This window comes from Schistocerca piceifrons, chromosome 2 (assembly GCF_021461385.2).
Source record: "Schistocerca piceifrons isolate TAMUIC-IGC-003096 chromosome 2, iqSchPice1.1, whole genome shotgun sequence".
Lineage (NCBI taxonomy): Eukaryota > Metazoa > Arthropoda > Insecta > Orthoptera > Acrididae > Schistocerca > Schistocerca piceifrons.
The window spans coordinates 855,921,135-855,940,043 of NC_060139.1; the positions used below are offsets into that span (position 1 = coordinate 855,921,135).

General features: G+C 39.4%; 1 protein-coding gene across 1 annotated transcript in view; it reads right to left on the minus strand.

Annotated features, from left to right (window-relative positions):
- Nucleotides 1–10,000: 10,000 nt before the first annotated feature.
- Nucleotides 10,001–18,909, minus strand: part of LOC124774854 (ubiquinol-cytochrome-c reductase complex assembly factor 1) — a 147,682-nt gene continuing 138,773 nt past the window's right edge. The window contains exons 5-6 of the mRNA XM_047249515.1: nt 15,083–15,277; nt 10,001–10,440 (exon numbers count right to left, since the gene is read on the minus strand). Coding sequence (XP_047105471.1) covers nt 10,333–10,440; nt 15,083–15,277 — 303 coding nt within the window. The 3' untranslated portion in view covers nt 10,001–10,332. The remainder of the gene's footprint in view (nt 10,441–15,082; nt 15,278–18,909) is intronic.

Sequence of the window (18,909 nt, forward strand, 5' to 3'; positions counted from 1 at the left end):
TGATGAATTTTGTTACAGTTGCGCCTTAGGAAAGATGCACAGAGTACCATTCAAACAACGAACAAACCGCTCCACAATTACTGGTGAATTAATTCACGCAGATGTCAATGGACCAATGAGTACAGAGTCGTTTGGAGGTGCTCAATATTATGAGTTTTAAAGAAGATTTCAGTAAATTTCGTCGAATGTTCTTTCTTAAGCACAAACATAATGAGTACGATATGCTTGAGCAGTTTTTAAATGGAGCTCAAACCAGAGGACATGTTGTTAAACAATTTTGATGTGATGGAGGCAAGGAATTCAACAACATGATTAAGAAATTACTCATGGATAAAGGAATAGAATTACTGATTTCTCCACCGTATACTCCTGAACAAAATGGTGTGGCCGAACGTGAAAACAGAACAATTGTTGAAGCCGCACGTTCGATGCTAAACACAAGTAAACTACCAAGAGGACTGTGGTCAGAAACGTGCAGTACAGCAGTCTATATTTTAAATTGTACTGGAAGGTCTTCGGTTCCAGACAAATTCCATATGAGGTGTGGTACAATCAATCAGAGGGAAAACTTGATCACCTCAGAATTTTTGGCACAGGTCGCTATGTTCATATAAGCAAACAATTCCGTTCAAAATTTGATGACAAGGCTGTTTCTGGACAACTCGTTGGGTATGTCAATGACAAAGATGGATTTAGGGTCTGGGTTCCATCCAAAAGGAAAGTTGTCTTGAGTCATGATATAAAATCTAAACCAGAGATAGTATGTAGCTCCCACAGTGATCACATTACCTTACACATTCCTCGGCAGTCTGCTTCTGGAGGAAGTCAAATTGAAGAAAACTTTAAAGGACTTGAATCTGGAGGAAGTGAGGAATCAGATTAAAAAAAAAAAAATAAATAAATAAAATCAGCAGATTTCCTGAAAGCCAAAGCATCAGAATCTTCCAACGTAGATGGAATGGAGAACAGAAGACTATGAAGAAAACCAGCCTGGATAGAAAGTGGTGAGTTCTTGGTGTTTTTAAATCTTACTGCAGGTGAACAAAAAGACCCAAACTGTTTTTCTGAAGTACTACAGTCAAATGAGAGAGAAAATTGGATGCAAGCTATCAATGAAGAACTAGAAAAAGAGAAACAATACTTGGGTGTTAGTTGAACATCCTACGAATGCCAAAGTATTACAAAATTGTTGGGTTCTACGTCAAAAAGTTTCAGCTGATGGAAACACTCCCTTCAAAGCCCGATTAGTTGCTAAAGGATATATTCAGCAAGCAGGAATAGATTATGAAGATACTTTTTGTCCTGTTGCATGTTATGACACCATCAGAGTTTTGCTAGTGGTAGCTGCTTCAAAAAAACTGGTGTTGAAACAATTTGATGTGAAGACAGCATTTTTGAATGGAATACTTCAAGATGAAGTATACATGGAACAACCAGAAGGCTTTGAAGATAGTACGCATCGAGTGTCTCTCCTGAAATGGAGTCTCTATGGACTACAAGAAGCACCAAGCTGCTGGAACAAACTGTTTATGGGAGTTATGGAGAAAGCAGGTTTTCAGAACAGTGCTGCAGATCTTTGTTTGTTTTATCGCAAGTGCAATGAAAAAAGACTTTATGTAGCTATTTGCGTTGATGATGGCCTAATTGTTGGCAGTGACAAAGAAGAAATAATTGCATTTCTGAACACTTTACAATGTGAATTTGATATAACATTGAGGACTCTTGACAGTTTTCTTGGCATAAAAATAAAACAAAATGAAAATGGAGCAATTATGATAAGTCAAGTAAAGTACATGAAAGAAATACTGGAAAGATTTCTAATGGCGAAATCTAAAATTAATTCAACTCCCATTGGATATGAAGAAAATGATCAGAATGAAACAGAAGCAATTTCATCCTCCGTTCCCTATAGCGAGGCAATTGGATGGCTTCTGTATCTCTCAATAGCAACTCATCCAGACATAAGTTTTGCAGTCAATAGAGTTGCTCGAGCTATGAAAAAACCAACTGCTTCAGACTGGAACCGAGTTAAACGCATATTTCGGTATCTGAAAGGTACATTAAATGATTGCATTATCTATGATAGAGAAGAAAATCTGAGAATTTACAGTGATGCTGATTTAGCTGGAGACAGACGGACAAGACGTTCAACAACTGGTATTGTGGCAAAGTACCATGGAGGGGCAATATCATGGACAAGCCAGTTGCAGAAGGTAGTGGCTACATCTACAACTGAAGCAGAAATCATTTCAGCAAGTGAAGGAGCCAAAGAATTAATTTGGTTACATCGTTTACTAAGTGACTTGGTTGAAATGCCGGAACAACCTCCACCACTTTATATTGACAATGCCAGTACATTAAAATTGGCAAAAAAACCTGAATATCATTGTCTGTCAAAACACATAGTGGTCCGACACTTCTATGTTCATAAAAGATTTTTGAATGGTGAAATTTTGGTAGAACATATAAACGGAAAAAACCAGTTAGCTGATCTGTTGACAAAGCCACTTGAGTGAGTTCGATTTAATTTGCTGCGTGCAGAGATTGGTGTGAAGGAAGTCAAAACAGTAACTATTTGTTTTCATATGACCGTTTTATTTATCCTTTTGGAGGAAGTGTTGTAAAAAAGGAAAAATGTTTTTAACATTCAATGTAGTATTCATTGGTATTTTCATTAAGTATGTTTTGTGTACATAGGATCTCCTCAAAGTTCGTTTTTTTCATTTAAGTGCCAAATCTGTGTCCTAAAAAAATATACCATTTTAAATGAAACTGTTTTGTTCAGACTTAATAATTTGCAACACACTGAAACAGTTCAAGATAGTATACAAGCTCACTTAACAAACATACGCAATGAATCCTTCACACCACGGAAATTTCCAGAGTATGTAAAACAGGCAAGAGTAGTATATGCTAAAAATTTAATGCAGGAAACAGAAAATCGCTGGCCCACTTCCCCGTTGTCACCATTCTCAAAAATAATAGAATCAAATTAAAGGACAGACTAATGAGTTACTGTAATACATACAACCTTTTCACTGAGTTATTTGAATATATACAATATTTTAAGTGAATTGGTTTACAATGTGGTAGAAGTACAGAATCAGCCACAATGGAATTCACAAAAGTTGTATTTGATGTTTTTGACAAAGGTGAGTGTCTCACAGGCATATTTTTAGATCTTTCAAAAACTTTTGATACTGGTAACCAAATGATTTTGCTAAAAAAGCTAGAAACGTTAGGAATAAGAGGGGTAGCTAATGACCGGTTCTGACCATACGTAGCACAGATAGTACGGAGATCAAAGGTAACATGTACCTCAAAGTAGTCAAAAAGTTTCACTGAAACACATCATGGAGAAAAAAAATTATTTGCTGATGATAATATTATAGTCACTGAGAGACCAACAGAACTCCTTCAAGAGAAAGCAAATGAAATCCTCAATGAAATTTAGAAATGGTAAAAAAAGTCATAAGAATAACAACCAAATACAGTAGTCCAGCTCATTGTAAAAATAAGTTCAAAATACTGGGAATTTTAACTGCACCATTTGAATAATTTACCAATCACTTGTGCACATGAAAAATAATATTTGTAATTACTGCACAAACAGCTCCATCTACAACGGAACAAGATCTTGACTGAACTTACATTCACCAAACAAATTAACATAAACCTCAGAACAGCATTTTCTACCAAGGAATAAAACTTCACAATAAATTACCAAAGGAAATTAAAGAAATTGCTAAAACAAACTTATTTAAAAAGGCAGTTAATCACTTGTTAAACTAAACATTCAACATATTGAAGGATTACTTAAAAACCACAGAGCAGAGGAAGTTGTAATGATGTGTGGTGCCGTACTATCAGTACTAGAAAACACTCAAAACAAAATGAGAGGTGTCATTATCATTGGTGGGCAAAACCATAGAATATACGAACTGGTAGGTACAAGTTGCTACTGGAGCTGAATCGAAGACAGCTCTGGTTTCCGTCACTTCAATCAGATGTCATCTACTGATTTGGAATTTCTGGCAAATGTGATGGCACCGATTGTTTCAATAAAAGACACAAATTACAGCAGAGCAATTACAACCAATCAAAGACTCAGTATTACTCTTTGTTTTTTGGCAACGGAAGATTCATTTTACAGCCTTGCATATTTATTTCACATTTCGAAGCCAACTATATCCCGAATATTACCTGAAATGTGTAGAGCAATGGTGAAAGTATTGAAAGATTATGTAAAGGTAAGTAAATGAAAAACATTGTTAAATTTTTATTTGTTCTCCATGATATTACAAAAAAAATTTCTTCAGTGTCAAGTGTCAATAAGTAATGTGACAGGGGAATCAAAATTACTGCTTGATGCCCCGGACACATCCACACCAACTAATGACTTCAGACTTTCAAAATAGTCTATTTGTTCTTTCATTAGAACATCACTGAAACTTTGATATAATTTTAGTTCTATGCACCTGTGGCAGTTTTCACAGCTTAGATGCCACATACTGGCTGTAGATGCTGCATTCAACAGTAAACTGCTCTTCCTGTCTTTTCTGAAGTTTATTCAATAATGCTGAAGCAACATTTTATAGCTCACCACCTTGCTTCCTATTCACTTGTATTACTAATTTACTCAGTGGAGGACGTTGCTGGTCCTTCTACATCAACTATGCAGAAGAACCAGCAACATTCTCTTTCTCATCATTCCCTCAGTCTGTCAAATTTTACACAACCTGAAATCAAATTTATTTCTTTCAGAAGCCTGTGACTGAAAATGACCAGCCTGAAATAGCACGTGTGTTCTCACAAATACTTCACTTATCCTATTGTGTGGGAGCAGCTGATGGGAACTATATAGTCATTCACTGTCCTGTGTTGCTATTGGCATAAAATTTTGTAATTACAAAGGGTCATTAAGCATTGTGCCGCTTACTATCATTTATGCCAGCTACAACTTTTTGTATGCAGATATTGGCTGCCAAGCAAGAATTTCAGATGGCAGTGTATTCAAGAAAGTGACCATAAGTGAACTAATTCATCAAAATAAAATGAACTTGCCACAAGCTTAATCTCTACCTGGAGGGACAAATTCATGGCAGATGATTTACAGGAACACATAATGAAAGTATGTGGAAGGACATTCATGGTTGAAATGGCTCTGAGCACTATGGGACTTAATATCTGAGGTCATCAGTCTCCTAGAACTCAGAACTACTTAAACCTAACTAACCTAAGTACATCACACACATCCATGCCCGAGGCATGATTCAAACCTGCGATCGTAGTGGTCGCATGGTTCCAGACTGAAGCGCCTAGAACCACTCGGCCACTCCGGCCGGCCGTTCATGGTTCTAAAACATTTTTTTAAATTGCTGACTGCCTCAGGTTATAATGGTTGTGGAGAACACATTCGGCATTATGGCTTTGGTTTTTTTCTCTCTTCCAAAAACGAATATTCCTGCGACCAGGCAAGACGCAAGCTGTCACCCTTACAGCTGTGTACCTCCACAACTTTTTACATGAAATGCTGAAGCAAGGAAGCAATATATTCCACAAGGAAGCCTGAATTCCTATGATATACAGACAGGTGAAATGATTCCAGACAAATGAAGATGATACATCACTGCATCAATTTTTACTGCACCCTAGAATATACAATAGAAGCTTTGAACACAAACTAACAAATTTCAGATGAATTTGCAAATTAGTTTTAAATTTCACAATGTAGTGTACTATGGCAAAACAACTATGGATGAATGTTACTGTACAGTATAAAATATAAATACAGGCACGCAATGATAATTTTCGTACCTCTTTGTCCATAGTGTGTGCAGTTTTTTGTGGCTCATGGACATCATTGAGAAACTTCAAGAGATGGTTTATATAAAGCATCTGCATCAATGTCCGATGATTTGCTTGACACGATCTTCTTCTTTTCATGTTGATACGCGACAAAAAGGGACCATATTTTTTTCTCAATGCTTTGTCTCAGGCAAATGAATCAGCAATTTGCTGCAGAGCATCAGGTTTTTTGTTAATGTTCATATACTGCTTTTTTTATTTTATTTATTTATTTATTTTTTCTATAAGCAGTCCTTAGTCAGGTAGAGCACTAGCAGTTCGAAAGATTGTCGTCTCATCCATTTTTTCCCCAGAAAGTACACAACACGACACTATACAACTCTAAACAATTGATGCACACAATGCAACATATAAACAAACGTTAGTGCCGTGCAGTGGTAACATGTGGTAGCTGCCTGAAACATTGCTCCGATTTGTGCCGACACTGCTTTGGATACATGTTGCCATGTTTATGTTTCGAAATGGTGACCACAGCAAGTAGTCAGAATCATGGTTTGAAAGTATGTTTAAAACTCAGTGTGTATGTGGCTTAATACTAATGCCTTTTCCTCTTTCTGCACTCAATATATCACTTGTTATATATGGATGCTAACTCAGTTTTTCAGGCTAAGAAACAGGAAGTTACAGTGCAAAAAATGATCCCGACATCAGGTGCTGATGTGTAGTGTTATGAAACAATGTGTGTGTAGTGTGTACTGTGACTGGGTGAGAAATGGTTGAACAGTACAGCACTAGTCTTATCATTATTAAATTACTTATTTGTGAAACAGTAGTGTACACTAGGTGGAAACTGAATGATATAGTACTTTGTGGAGAGTGGTCTTGTATTTGGGAGGGTGGAAACTCCATTCTTCATCCAGCCACTCTGATTTAAGTTGTCCATGGTCTCCCTAAATTATTTCACGCAAATGTCAGGATGTTTCCTATTATAAGGTCACAGCCAACTATCTGTCCTAGCCTCAGCATTCTAGACCTGTCTGTATGTCTGCCTGTGTGTGTGTGTGTGTGTGTGTGTGTGTGTGTGTGTGTGTGTGTGTGTCTTTGAAATACATTAATTTTGTTGTTCTTAAATTGTAATACAAAGGCATGTAAAATATCTTTGTAAAATATCTACAGTTACATCAAACACCACCAGCAAATACTACACCAGAAGTGAGGTATAGAACGTTGATGCGTAGGATCCCCATGATGTGCGACAGGGTTTCTGGAGAAAGTTATTTTGAGTATTGATTTTGGCAGCAGTTCTTAACAAATGTTGTTTGTAACTGAGTGTTCTTATCAGTTGCGATCTCTAGATATTTCAGGTTTCTGTTACATCTGAGTAGCCCTCCTTCAAAGCAGACTGCAAACTCATTCTTAGTGAATTAGCCTGCATGTGTCCTCTGAGTGGTGCTAAACAAGCTACAAAACACTGGTAACTAGACAATTTTTGAGATCTAGAAAATATTATACCACACACAAATAATTTAGGAGTAAATAACAGGAGTAATGCATCATTCACAGGTACAAACAAGTAAGAAAGAAAACATGCAGCTTTTCAAACAAATCTTCTGTTGAGCTACAGTGAAATACAAAGACACGTACAACTGTGCCCCTAGATTGTTTCGGCTGTGCACACAATGCTGGGATTGCATTTCAACAAGTATAATGGGGTGACATGGGGATTGTGTCAGGTGGTGTGGGTGAGGGAGAAACAGATGGCAGGCAGAAAAAAAAAAAATAATAATCCTTAGGCCCATCCTAAACCTGCCTACTCTACCAACCCCCACCTGCAGTCCTACACGTCACTGTTGATGTCACCTCCCAATACAACATCTCTCATGCCCACGGCTTTGCCGCTACCTAATTTTAGCTCTACCAATGTCCTTCAGATGCGAAACCCACTACCTCATTCCTCAAACTTTACCAACTATATTCTTACACCGAATACTTCTTTAAGGGGAAGGTATATGAACAAATCCGCGACATCCATGGGAACATGCATGACATCCTGCTATGCCAACTCGTTTACAGACCATCAAGAGAAAACCTTCCTAGCCTTCCAAAACTCCTAGCTGCTAGTCTGGGCCAGGTTCACTGATATCATTATGACCTTGAGCCAGGGACAAGATCCTCATTCCTTCACAACCTCAACACCTTCTCTCTCATCGGCTTCACCTGGTCCTCATGAGCCTTCCTGGATGTGACCGCCTCTCTGATGGCTCCATCCACACCTCTGTCCATGTTACACTCTCAAACCACCACCAGTACTTGGATTTCGACAGCTGTCACCCCTTGTACATTGAAAAATTGATCCCATACTGCATGGCCCCCCGTGAAGAGTTTATCTGCAGTGGGCACAATTCCCTTGCTCAGTATGGTGAATGTCACATGAGGGCCTTCACAGACAAGCACTATCTACCCACTACCTACCTACTACAACCTAGTTCGCCAACAGATTTGCTGTCATATCCTTCATATCCTTACACAGTCCCTAATCCTCCCACCGCCCTGTCAATCAGCTATAAAGAAGAGCCTGTCCCCTCAACACAGTATAATCCTGCACTACAGCAATTGAACCATATCCTTCATCATGGCTTTGATTATCTGTCACCATGTCCAGAAATGAGGGATATCCTGTTTTAGATACTTCCTACTACTCCTGAAGTGGTATTCCATAGCCCACCCAACCTACACACTATCTTACATGAAATGTACTCACAGTTGTCAATATGGACAACCATCAGCTGTATAATGGAATGACAATGAAGAAAATTTGTGCTGGACTGGGACTCGAACCCAGATTTCCCATTTGTCGTGAGTAGTCACCTTCCCAACAGGATATCCAAGCACACTGCAGGGCCAGACCCAAACTTCCATATGTTGTCAACCATGTGTCTACAACCTGTACTCATTCATTATGTATATTCCTGTACAGGAGGGGCACTTTAATTGAAAGTTGCTTGCCCAGTGTCAATGAATAAATATGATCTTGCAGTGCCTGTGGTGTTCAGAATTATGACACAATATTCCTTCAGACATGCATGCATGTCCACAGGAACATTGCATTGTAATTCTGAACTAAGGCTTTGCAATATCTTATATATACACAACATCTTGGTTGACCCCACTGCCACTCCCAACCCATGCAGTCATGTCCCTGTGGGAGACCCAGGTGCAAGAACTGTGAATCTACCCACTAGCACCTTCCTACTCACGTCCTGTCAACAGAATTATCCTATCCCATCAGAGGCAGAACCACCTGTGAAGGAAGCCAAGTTATAAACCAACTCTGCTACAATCACTGCACAGATTTTTATCTTGCTATGACAAGCAACCTTATGTCCACCAGAATGAATTACCACAGCCAAATTGTAGCCAAGGACGAAGTTTACCATCCAGTGACACAACATGCAGCCGAGTACAACATGCTGGAGTTCAATGGCTGCTACACAGACCATGCCATCTGGATCATTCACACCAGCACCAGCTTTCTTGAACTACACAGATGGGAGCTATCCTTGTAATACATCTTTCTTTCCTGGAACCCTCCTGGCCTCAATCTCTGCTAACTCCCCATTGCACCACACTACCCAACAGTTTCTCCTTCCTCTGTCCATTCACCCACCCACGTACCTGATGTCTCTGTCCTGTGTTCCTAGCTAGAAAACCTGCTGCCTCCCTAAGAGCAACTAATTACCAACCCCTAATCCCTCTTCCTGCCTCTTTCTCCCTCTCAGTGAAGGATTTATTCCAACAGCTGATCAAGTTTTCTTTTTTTGTGTAGGAAAGTGTCAATGACCCATTGCTTCAGCTAATATCCAGCAGTTAATATCCATCTCAATCAAGGAGTGCTTTAAACAAATGAGGAAGTTTTTGTTTCTTTTAACATAGCCGTGCTGAGGTGTCCAATACTTTCCGAATACAATCAACTCCACACTTTTGACAGAGAAGAGAGAACCAGTTTGAAGAGTGATTTACAGCCTATATTTACATAATTAATTTGAAGAAGTGCCAATTTCAGTATATACTGACCTATGCCAACTTGTTATATGACCTACTCTGCTGCATCTAACGATATTAAACAATCAGACAATTTTCTGAAATTTATCAAACATCAGCTAATTCTAAAATATGAAAGGAAATGAGGTAATCAAATTTCAATATTTTTATTTCATTTTGGGACCTGTTACAGTCAAACGAGATTTGAGCACATGACTGTCACAAAATAAATATTTTGAGGGGGAAAAAAAAAAAAAAAAACAGGCACAGCTGTAAATGCAGTGCAATATGTAACACCCAAATATCAGATGCTCTCTCTCTCTCTCTCTCTCTCTCTCTCTCTCTCTCTCACACACACACACACACACACACACACACACACACACACACACGTACCCATGCACAAAATGAGGAAATAGCCTCACAGCCTTTTATCTTCACATTTTCTGCTTTTGTAACAGCTACTTTACAGTATTTTCATATTTATACTAATTCTTGATCTCTGACATCGGATGGTATTGGAGCAGGCAGCCACGTAATGTCTGGGTTCGATATTAAATCATTTATTCCAATTTCATCCAGAAGTTTTATCTAGAAAGAAGAACAAAACTGAACTGTCATATCATTAAGCACAAACACAAATAAAATGTGAGCAAGCTTCGATTAATTTTACACACGGATGGTATAGTAAAAATACAGTGTAAAATGCATTATTTTATGACAGGATACCTAGTTTTTTTAAGGCTGCCAGAATGCAAAATTTTCAACAGCAATGAAAAATACTGAGCCTGGTCTTGACATTAAGCTATAGATACAAACAATGAAAATTCTGATTGGTGTGTGAAATGCACAAGTCCAGAAATATCCTTCTACAAAAATGATTTATGTTCACTACTAAAGACAAGATGCACAAAGACAAAAACCAATAAATATTGACAACTGTTGACAATTGTTGTTGCTCTGTTGTGATCTTTAGATAAATACTAGACTACTCTTCACTGGCATATGACGATGACACACTGTTAAAGAGAGAGTAGGACTGTCTCCCCCTCTCTAGTCAGGGATTGTAGTGGTGTAGAGACGTGGGACCAGCCATTCACATTACTAACTCATGAAGTGTGCATGAAGTCAATAAAGGAAGTGTGCCTGCACTGATAATTGGGAAATGTAAGATGTACAGGTAATGAAGAGAGCTAATGATCCATCCACCAAACACTGGCACAGAACTTGTTTGATATACGAGGGGTTTTCAATAAGTAATACAACACGTTTTTTCTTCTGCAACAATTTTGGTTGAAAAATGCAGAATTTGTTGTAGGACTTCGTGGAATATTCTCACTTCGGCTCCTGTAGTTTCATGAAGTTCCAACAGGTGGCGGCCCCATACATAGCCTTCAAAATGGCACCCATAACGAAGGTGCATTCCAAGCAGAGGGGTGTCATCAGGTTTCTTTGGGCAGGAAACCAGAGCATCACACACATTCATCAGCACTTTCAGAATATCTATGGAGACCTGGTAGTGAACGAAAGCACAGTGAACTGTTGGGCCAAGTGTCTGTCATCATCACACCAAGGTCGTGCAAACCTGTCAGATCTCCCACGTGCTGGCCAGCCACACACAGTTGTAATTCCAGCAATGATGGACACACTCGTGTGAGGTGATCAAAAGATCACAATCAAACACCTCACTGCTCAATTGGATGTCTCTGTTTGTAGTGCTGACACCACATCCATCAACTGGGGTACTCAGAAGTGTGTGCCCGCTGGGTTCCTTGCCACCTAACAGACCATCTGTGCAGAATTGCTTGTGCATAACAAGGCTTATTGTGACAACTTCTCATCAAGCGTAATCACAGGCAATGAAACAGCAATCCATCGAGTAGTGCCACACCATCTCTTCTCCAAAGAAAAGGTTTAAAGCCATACCTCCTTAGTCAATAAACTCATCGTGATGGTCTTCGGGCAGCCTGACGGAGTTATTCTGTTTAATGTCCTCACTCGTGGTGCAATGACCACCTCTCAAGTGTATTGTGCTGCCCTCAGGAAATTTAAGGAACAACTTCCCAATGTGTTTGGCACCAGAAAAAGCAAACAAACTTCTCATTCTCCATGACAACACAAAGCCTCACACAAGTCTGTGCATACAATAGGAAGAACAGTCCAAAGAAGTTCTATGAGCTCCTAAACTACAGCCCAGAACTCATATCTTCCAACTTCCATGAGTTTGGACCAATGGGAAGCAGTACATGGGTGACGATGAGGTTACTGATGCAGCAAGATGTTGGCCCCAACGTATACCATGCAGGCACACAGGCCCTCCAGTAAGGTGGCATAAGACCAGTGCATTGAACAGAAATTACGTTGAAAAATAGGGTTCTGTAGCCAAAAGAGTGAGGAATAATATGATGTTTTGAAATCCTGAATGAAACCAAACTGCTTTCAGAAAAAAATGTGTTGCATAACTTACTGAATGCCCCTCGTACGAAAAAGAGAGACAGGATGTATGAAGTTGACGCCAAGATTGAAATTCTGTTGTAGTACGCAATCAATAGATCAAAACGAAAATTATGAACCTAACACCGAGTTTAAATGGAGGAAAAAGATTAACAGCAGGAAAACAGGGTCACAATGGGGGGGGGGGGGGGGGGGGGAATAGAAAATATTTAATAGTGAGACAGATCCCGATAAGCTACGAGAATGATAATGCCAACTGAAAACAGAAATGATGAGAAAAAGGGGGGTAGCGAAATGCATGAAAGAAAGCTGTTTCTACCTCCGCAACCACAAAAAATAGATGTCAAGATGGTAGACCTGAACTACCCGAGTTGTGGAGCACAGTACTTCAAATGTACTTCAGAGGATAGAAAGCAAGTCAAGCAGAATGAATTTACAACACCTTGAAAACATTACATTAGTGACTGGAAATAAAAACAATGAACCTAACAACTAAGCATGGTGGAACTGGTGATTTAAGTATTTAAAACATCCGAATCAATGGGTACTTAAATGAATAACAAGCATCCAAAAAATGAAAATTTGAGATATTAATGAAACAGGGACATCTGGGAAAAGGAATGACATCAATTAGTAATAGATGTTTGAACACAACGGGGGCAACAGTAGAATGGCTAATGACTTCATTCAGGGAGCCTGAGTACAAACTTGTGCACTGAAGAGCAGTTTCTTGAGTATTACTTACCAACTATGCAGCCTGTTAGCCACTAGTGCCACAAGCTTCCCTATATGAAAAGAGTGAATACCCTTGTCAGAAAGAGTCTTAAGACAACAAGTGATTTATCTTATGTGAATGACACGGTAAGGATGAAATCCCGCAACTTAGTGTTACATGCAACCTTTTATTGTGGCATACAATTAGTTTCTTAATTAAACATTACTGAACTGTTAGCATATGGTATGTGTGGCAATGACGATGCTTTTACACAATGTTTACAATGATGATAATCAGACTAAATGGAAGAAATGAGTTAAACATAAAAATAAAATACAGCTACAGAGGATAAGATCAAATTTCCAGAATGAATCTTCATCTCACAGAGGAGTGTGCACCAATCTGAAACTTAGCCTGTGTGCCAGACTGGAATTTGAACCTGATACCCTTGCCTTGTGCAGGTAAGTATACTACTCAGTTAACTATCCAAGCTCAACTCAAGACACCAGCTCTCACAAATTCACTTCTACCAATACCTCAATCTTTAACCTTCCAAACTTCACAGAAGTTCTGCGTACTTTAAGGGTCAAGTACTTCTGGAGGTGCTAGTCCTGCAATGTACGCACAAAAACTTCTGTGACTTTGGAAAGAAGGAGATGAGATACTGACAGAAGTAAGACAGATGTGGGTCATGAGTCAAGCTCGGATACCTCAGTCGGTAGAGCCCTGCACACAAATGACAAACGTCTCAAGTTCAAGTCCCAATCCAGCATACAGTTTCAATGAGACTGTAAACTTCAGGATCAAACCTGTTCTTATCTTAAACCTCCAGGTGCGGGCAATGAAAACGTGTGTTCAGCTCTTCCCGGATAATTTTGCAGGGCCTGTGGTAAGTGTTGGATGTAATTTCTGATTTGCTTGCAAGCCCGACGTCATGAATTTTCCCATTGAATACTTTTCTGTTGTTCTGGGACATCATAGGCCACTATTTTCCCCTAAAATCTTTTTCTGTTGCCCTGGAACACTGGATATCACTATACTCCCGTCAAACATTGGAAGTCGCATTCTACACTTTCTGAAGTCTCACTCACATACTTACACATACACCTTTTTGTGGCAGCAATTTTGTGTCCATATTCCCAAGCTTGTATAAACCTTGCTTTAAGCTACACAACACTCAATATTTGCATTTCCCACATTATTCACACTAAATGTCCATTAAAAATCAACTCTAAAGTAAGTTTTTGATTTCATTGTTACATTCCCATAGTTCTAGCCTTAAAACTGTTCTAATTATCAAATAAAAATGCCCCACAATGATGCAGGGAAAAATATGAAAATCACCTGCAGTTAGAGGGATAATAGGCTACGCATATTGCCTAAGATGACTCGAGGCAGAAATATGCAATTAAAAAATTTCTGCATCTGTTCTAACACTGAACCATCCACAGCATGAAACAAATTACAAAGTTTTGAAAATCCAAACTGCCTGAAATGGAGTAACGAGGAGAAAGCATTCAAGCAGATAGGAATACTGACAAAAATGGACTAATTCCATGTGTCTGGGAGGGGGGAAAGGACCATCAACTCTGATAAAATATGCTTTGAGCAACTGATAATATAAGGCCAGTGCAAGTGCTGGCGATTTCAAGTATAAAGTTCAATGGACTATTTACCAACATTTCAAGTACTCTTACATATCAGTGTAAGAGGTTTATCTATCTTTATTGCTTATCACTGTAAAATAGCAATACACATGGTAAGCAAACTCTCTTCCAGTTTATTACCTCTTTCATGTTTACCGAACAGATAATCTCATTGATTACCACACAGACTAATTTCATTCAAATTCCAGAGAAATAATGGACAATGACAAACTTCTAATACTATTTCAAATTCTGTTTTTATTTATTTATTTTAATTCACAAATTGTATGGTTCGCTGTGATATCTACATCTTTGAGAGAATGAGTAAATGTCATACCCCTTTAAATATTTTATTAACTGTCTCCCCATAATGGGAATGTATATTTTGCATAAATAATGAAGACATTAAGATTAATACCTGTTTTCTTATGTATCTTACTAAGCATTCAACTGCCTCTGGGTTGTTACAATTTCTTTCAAAGAATCTTCTCCAAACAGCTCCAGCTAGCACTTTATCATCTGACAGCAGTCCTTCGTCATATCCCATAATGGCAGCTTGAAATTGCTCAGACATTTCTGATAACTGCTCCCGTACAAGACCTGGATTCGCTGCCTGAAATGAAACATGCGTTGAAAATTTCAACCGTTTTCTCATTATTTTAGTATATTCAATTTATCACATGCAACTTAATCACACTGCTTAGAAATGATATCTGTAGAGATACATGTGTAGAAACATCTGAATCACAATTCAAATTACAGACAACAAAATAGGAGTCAACACTGTGTGATTATATATCACATTATTCCCCACCAACAGTTCTGTTCAGTGGTTTGACCTGGAATATGGCTCTTAGTCACAACAGAATAAGTGAGTGGTACAATACCAAAAAAATTAAAACATCAGTTTTTTACCCCTTTGCTAACTCAATTACTTCTCACTTAAATATTGTCCCCTTGAAGTCCCCATTTGCCAGATTTTGGTATAGTTCATACTCACAGATGAGATTTGTTGCTTAGAGTCATGGTTAAGTTTGCGAAGTAGTATAAATCTCCTTTTTCATGAAATGGTGTGTCTTTTTCCAAAAAACACTGTTTCTTGGTGTTTATAGAGGAGAGGTGCAGTACAGGTGTGATCACGTAACTCTTTACGCTAAATTCTCAAATAAGTAACTTTCAGAACTAATTAAAGAAAAACTTTGAAAATTAAAATACAGTCTTAGTGAAAATGTCAGAACATATTTTACTAGTTTTGGTCCTATTAGACGCACTCAAATTGCCAACAACCATTAAAAACTTGGTTTCAGACGAAGGACAATTTAAACAAAGTATAAAAGACATTTTGATAGGCAACTCCTTCTACTCTGTAGATGAATATCTTAACAGGAACTGTTAGACCAGTCTTAAGATTTCAGTTTTGACAGCACTTTGTCGAAAATGGCTCCGAGCACTATGGAACTTAACTTCTGAAGTCATCAGTCCCCTAGTACTTAGAACTAGTTAAACCTAACTAACCTAAGGACATCACACACATCCATGCCCGAGGCAGGATTCGAACCTGCGACCATAGCGGTCGGCGTGGTTCCAGACTGTAACGCCTAGAACTGCTCGGCCACTCCGGCCAGCAGCACTCTGTCACAACAGTCGAGATTAGGTATTTTGTGTGTGATAAATTTATTAAACATCCATAATTACGTTTCATTCTGACAGTGTACTCATTCTGTAAATATTGCCAGTTCCAGTTTACTGTATTCACATATTTTGACAATCTTCTGACAAATGATCAGTGTAGTGACTATTATATTCAAATGTTTTATGTTATACTTTTTAACTTGTACCTTGCCCTTGCCCATGAGAATCATCTCATTTTTGGGCCTATGGAACAAAAACTGAATCCAACCTAATCTCAGATGTGTGTTTTTCTGCTAGGCAAAACATCTTAGTCGGTCATGGGAGAGGGGGAAGGAGCATTTAATTTCAATGTATAGTTCAGAGGACACTGTAGCAACTCACACACACGACTGCAGTCAGGCAACTGAAACCACAGTGTGAGCAGCAGCACTGATTTATGATGGGAGTGGTGACTGGGTGGGGGTAAAGAGGAGGCTGAGGCAGGGAGGGGGAGGGATGTATGGTGGGAGTGGTGACAGATAGTGAAGTGCTGCAGGGTAGTGGATGGCAAGGGAGAGGTAGTGAAGGGGGGGGGGGGGAAGCGGAAAAGACAGGAAATAAAAGACTGGTTGTATTGGGGGAATGACTGCTGTGTAGCACTGGAATGGGAACAGGAAAGGAGCTGGATGGGTGAGGACAGTGACTAACGACAGTGACTCCCTCCTCCTCTCCACCCCGGCCTCCTCTTTACCCCCACTCAGTCACCACTCGCATCATACAATGGTGATGTTGCTCGCAGTGTGGTTTCAGCTGCCCGAGGCTGCAGGTGTGTGTGTGTGTGTGTGTGTGTGTTTGATGAAGGCCTATGAAAGTCTTCGTTGAGCCTATCTGCGACTCAACTAAAAGGAATGCAATTTATTTAAGTGACAGATTCTTCCAGGCACACATGTTTCAAGCTCTTTTACTGGTTAGGTTTTACCACCCAGGCATCATTGTGAGAGTGCAGTTAACTTAATAGGTGTAGCATGTCTTTCTCTTATAATGTATAACACTGTCAAATACTGATGGAGACTGCCTCTCCCTTGATATACACTATCTGTATCAAAAGTATCTGGACACTGCCAAAAACATACATTTTTCATATTAGGTGCATTGTGCTGCCACCTACTGCCAGGTACTCCATACCAGCGACCTCAATAGTCATTAGACATCTAGAGTGAGGAGAATGGGGCACTCCGCCGAACTCACATGGTCTGGTGATTGGATGTCACTTGTGTCATATCTGTACGCGAAATTTCCACACTCCTAAACATCCCTGGCTCCACTGTTTCCAAATGTGATAGGAAAGTGGAAACATGAAGGGACACATCAGCACAAAAGCATACAGGCCGACCTTGTCTGTTGACTGACAGACTACCAACAGTGGAAGAGGGTCATAATGTGTAATAGGCATCTAGACCATCACACAGGAATTCCAAACTGCATCAGGATCCACAGCAAGTACTATGACAGTTAGGCAGCAGGTGAGAAAACTTAGGTTTCATGGTCAAACAGCTGCTCATAAGCCATACATCACGCCGATAAATGGTAAATGACACCTCGCTTGGTGTAAGGAGCAAAAACATTGGATGATTGAACAGTGGAAAAACGTCATGTGGAGTGACGAATCACAGAACACAATGTGGGTATGGTGAATGCCTGGTGAACGTTATCTGCCAGCGTGTGTAGTGCCAACAGTCAAATTCGGAGGTGGTGGTGGTGGTGGTGGTGGTGTTACATGTGGTAATGTTTTTCATGGAGGGGGCTTGCACCCCTTGCTGTTGTGTGTGGCACTATCACAGCATAGATGTACATTGATGTTTTACGCACCCTCTTGCTTCCCACTGTCGAAGAGCAATTTGGGGATGGCTATTGCATCTTTCAACACGATCTAGCACCTGTTCATAATGCACGGCCTGTGGCGGAGTGGTTGCACGGCAATAACATCCCCGTAATGGACTGGCTTGCACAAAGTCCTGACCTGAACCCTATAGAACACTTTTGGAATGTTTTGAAATGCCGCCTTCATGCCAGGCCTCACCTACCGCCATCGCTACCTCTCCTCAGTGCAGCACTCTGTGAAGAATGGGCCGCCATTCTCCAAGAAACCTTCCAGCACCTGATTGAATGTATGCCTGCAAGAGTGGAAGCTGTCATCAAGGCAAAGGGTGGGCCAACACCATATTGAATTCCAGCATTAATGATAGAGCACGCCATGGACTTTTAAGTCATTTTCAGCCAGGTGTCTGCATACTTTTGATCACATAGCGTACAGCCCATAATTGGTAAAACCTACTCTATTCATATTTATATTGCATGTGATGAATAGCTAAAATCAATCTGAAGTTCATTAAAATAGAATACAAGAAATATTTAGGTCTCAGTAGAACCTGATGATTATTTTTACTTAACAGCTGCTGAAAAAGTTGCTAATGTTCTCAGAGCTTAAAGGTCTTATTTCTGTGTCACTTGCGATGTTTATACATTTTCTTCTGCAGTGTTCTGCACATTGAAAAAGATTAACTATAATTGAAGTTGCAGACAAAATAAACACGATGCTTAACAAACCAAGTACCAGAAAAATCTAAAAGGGTT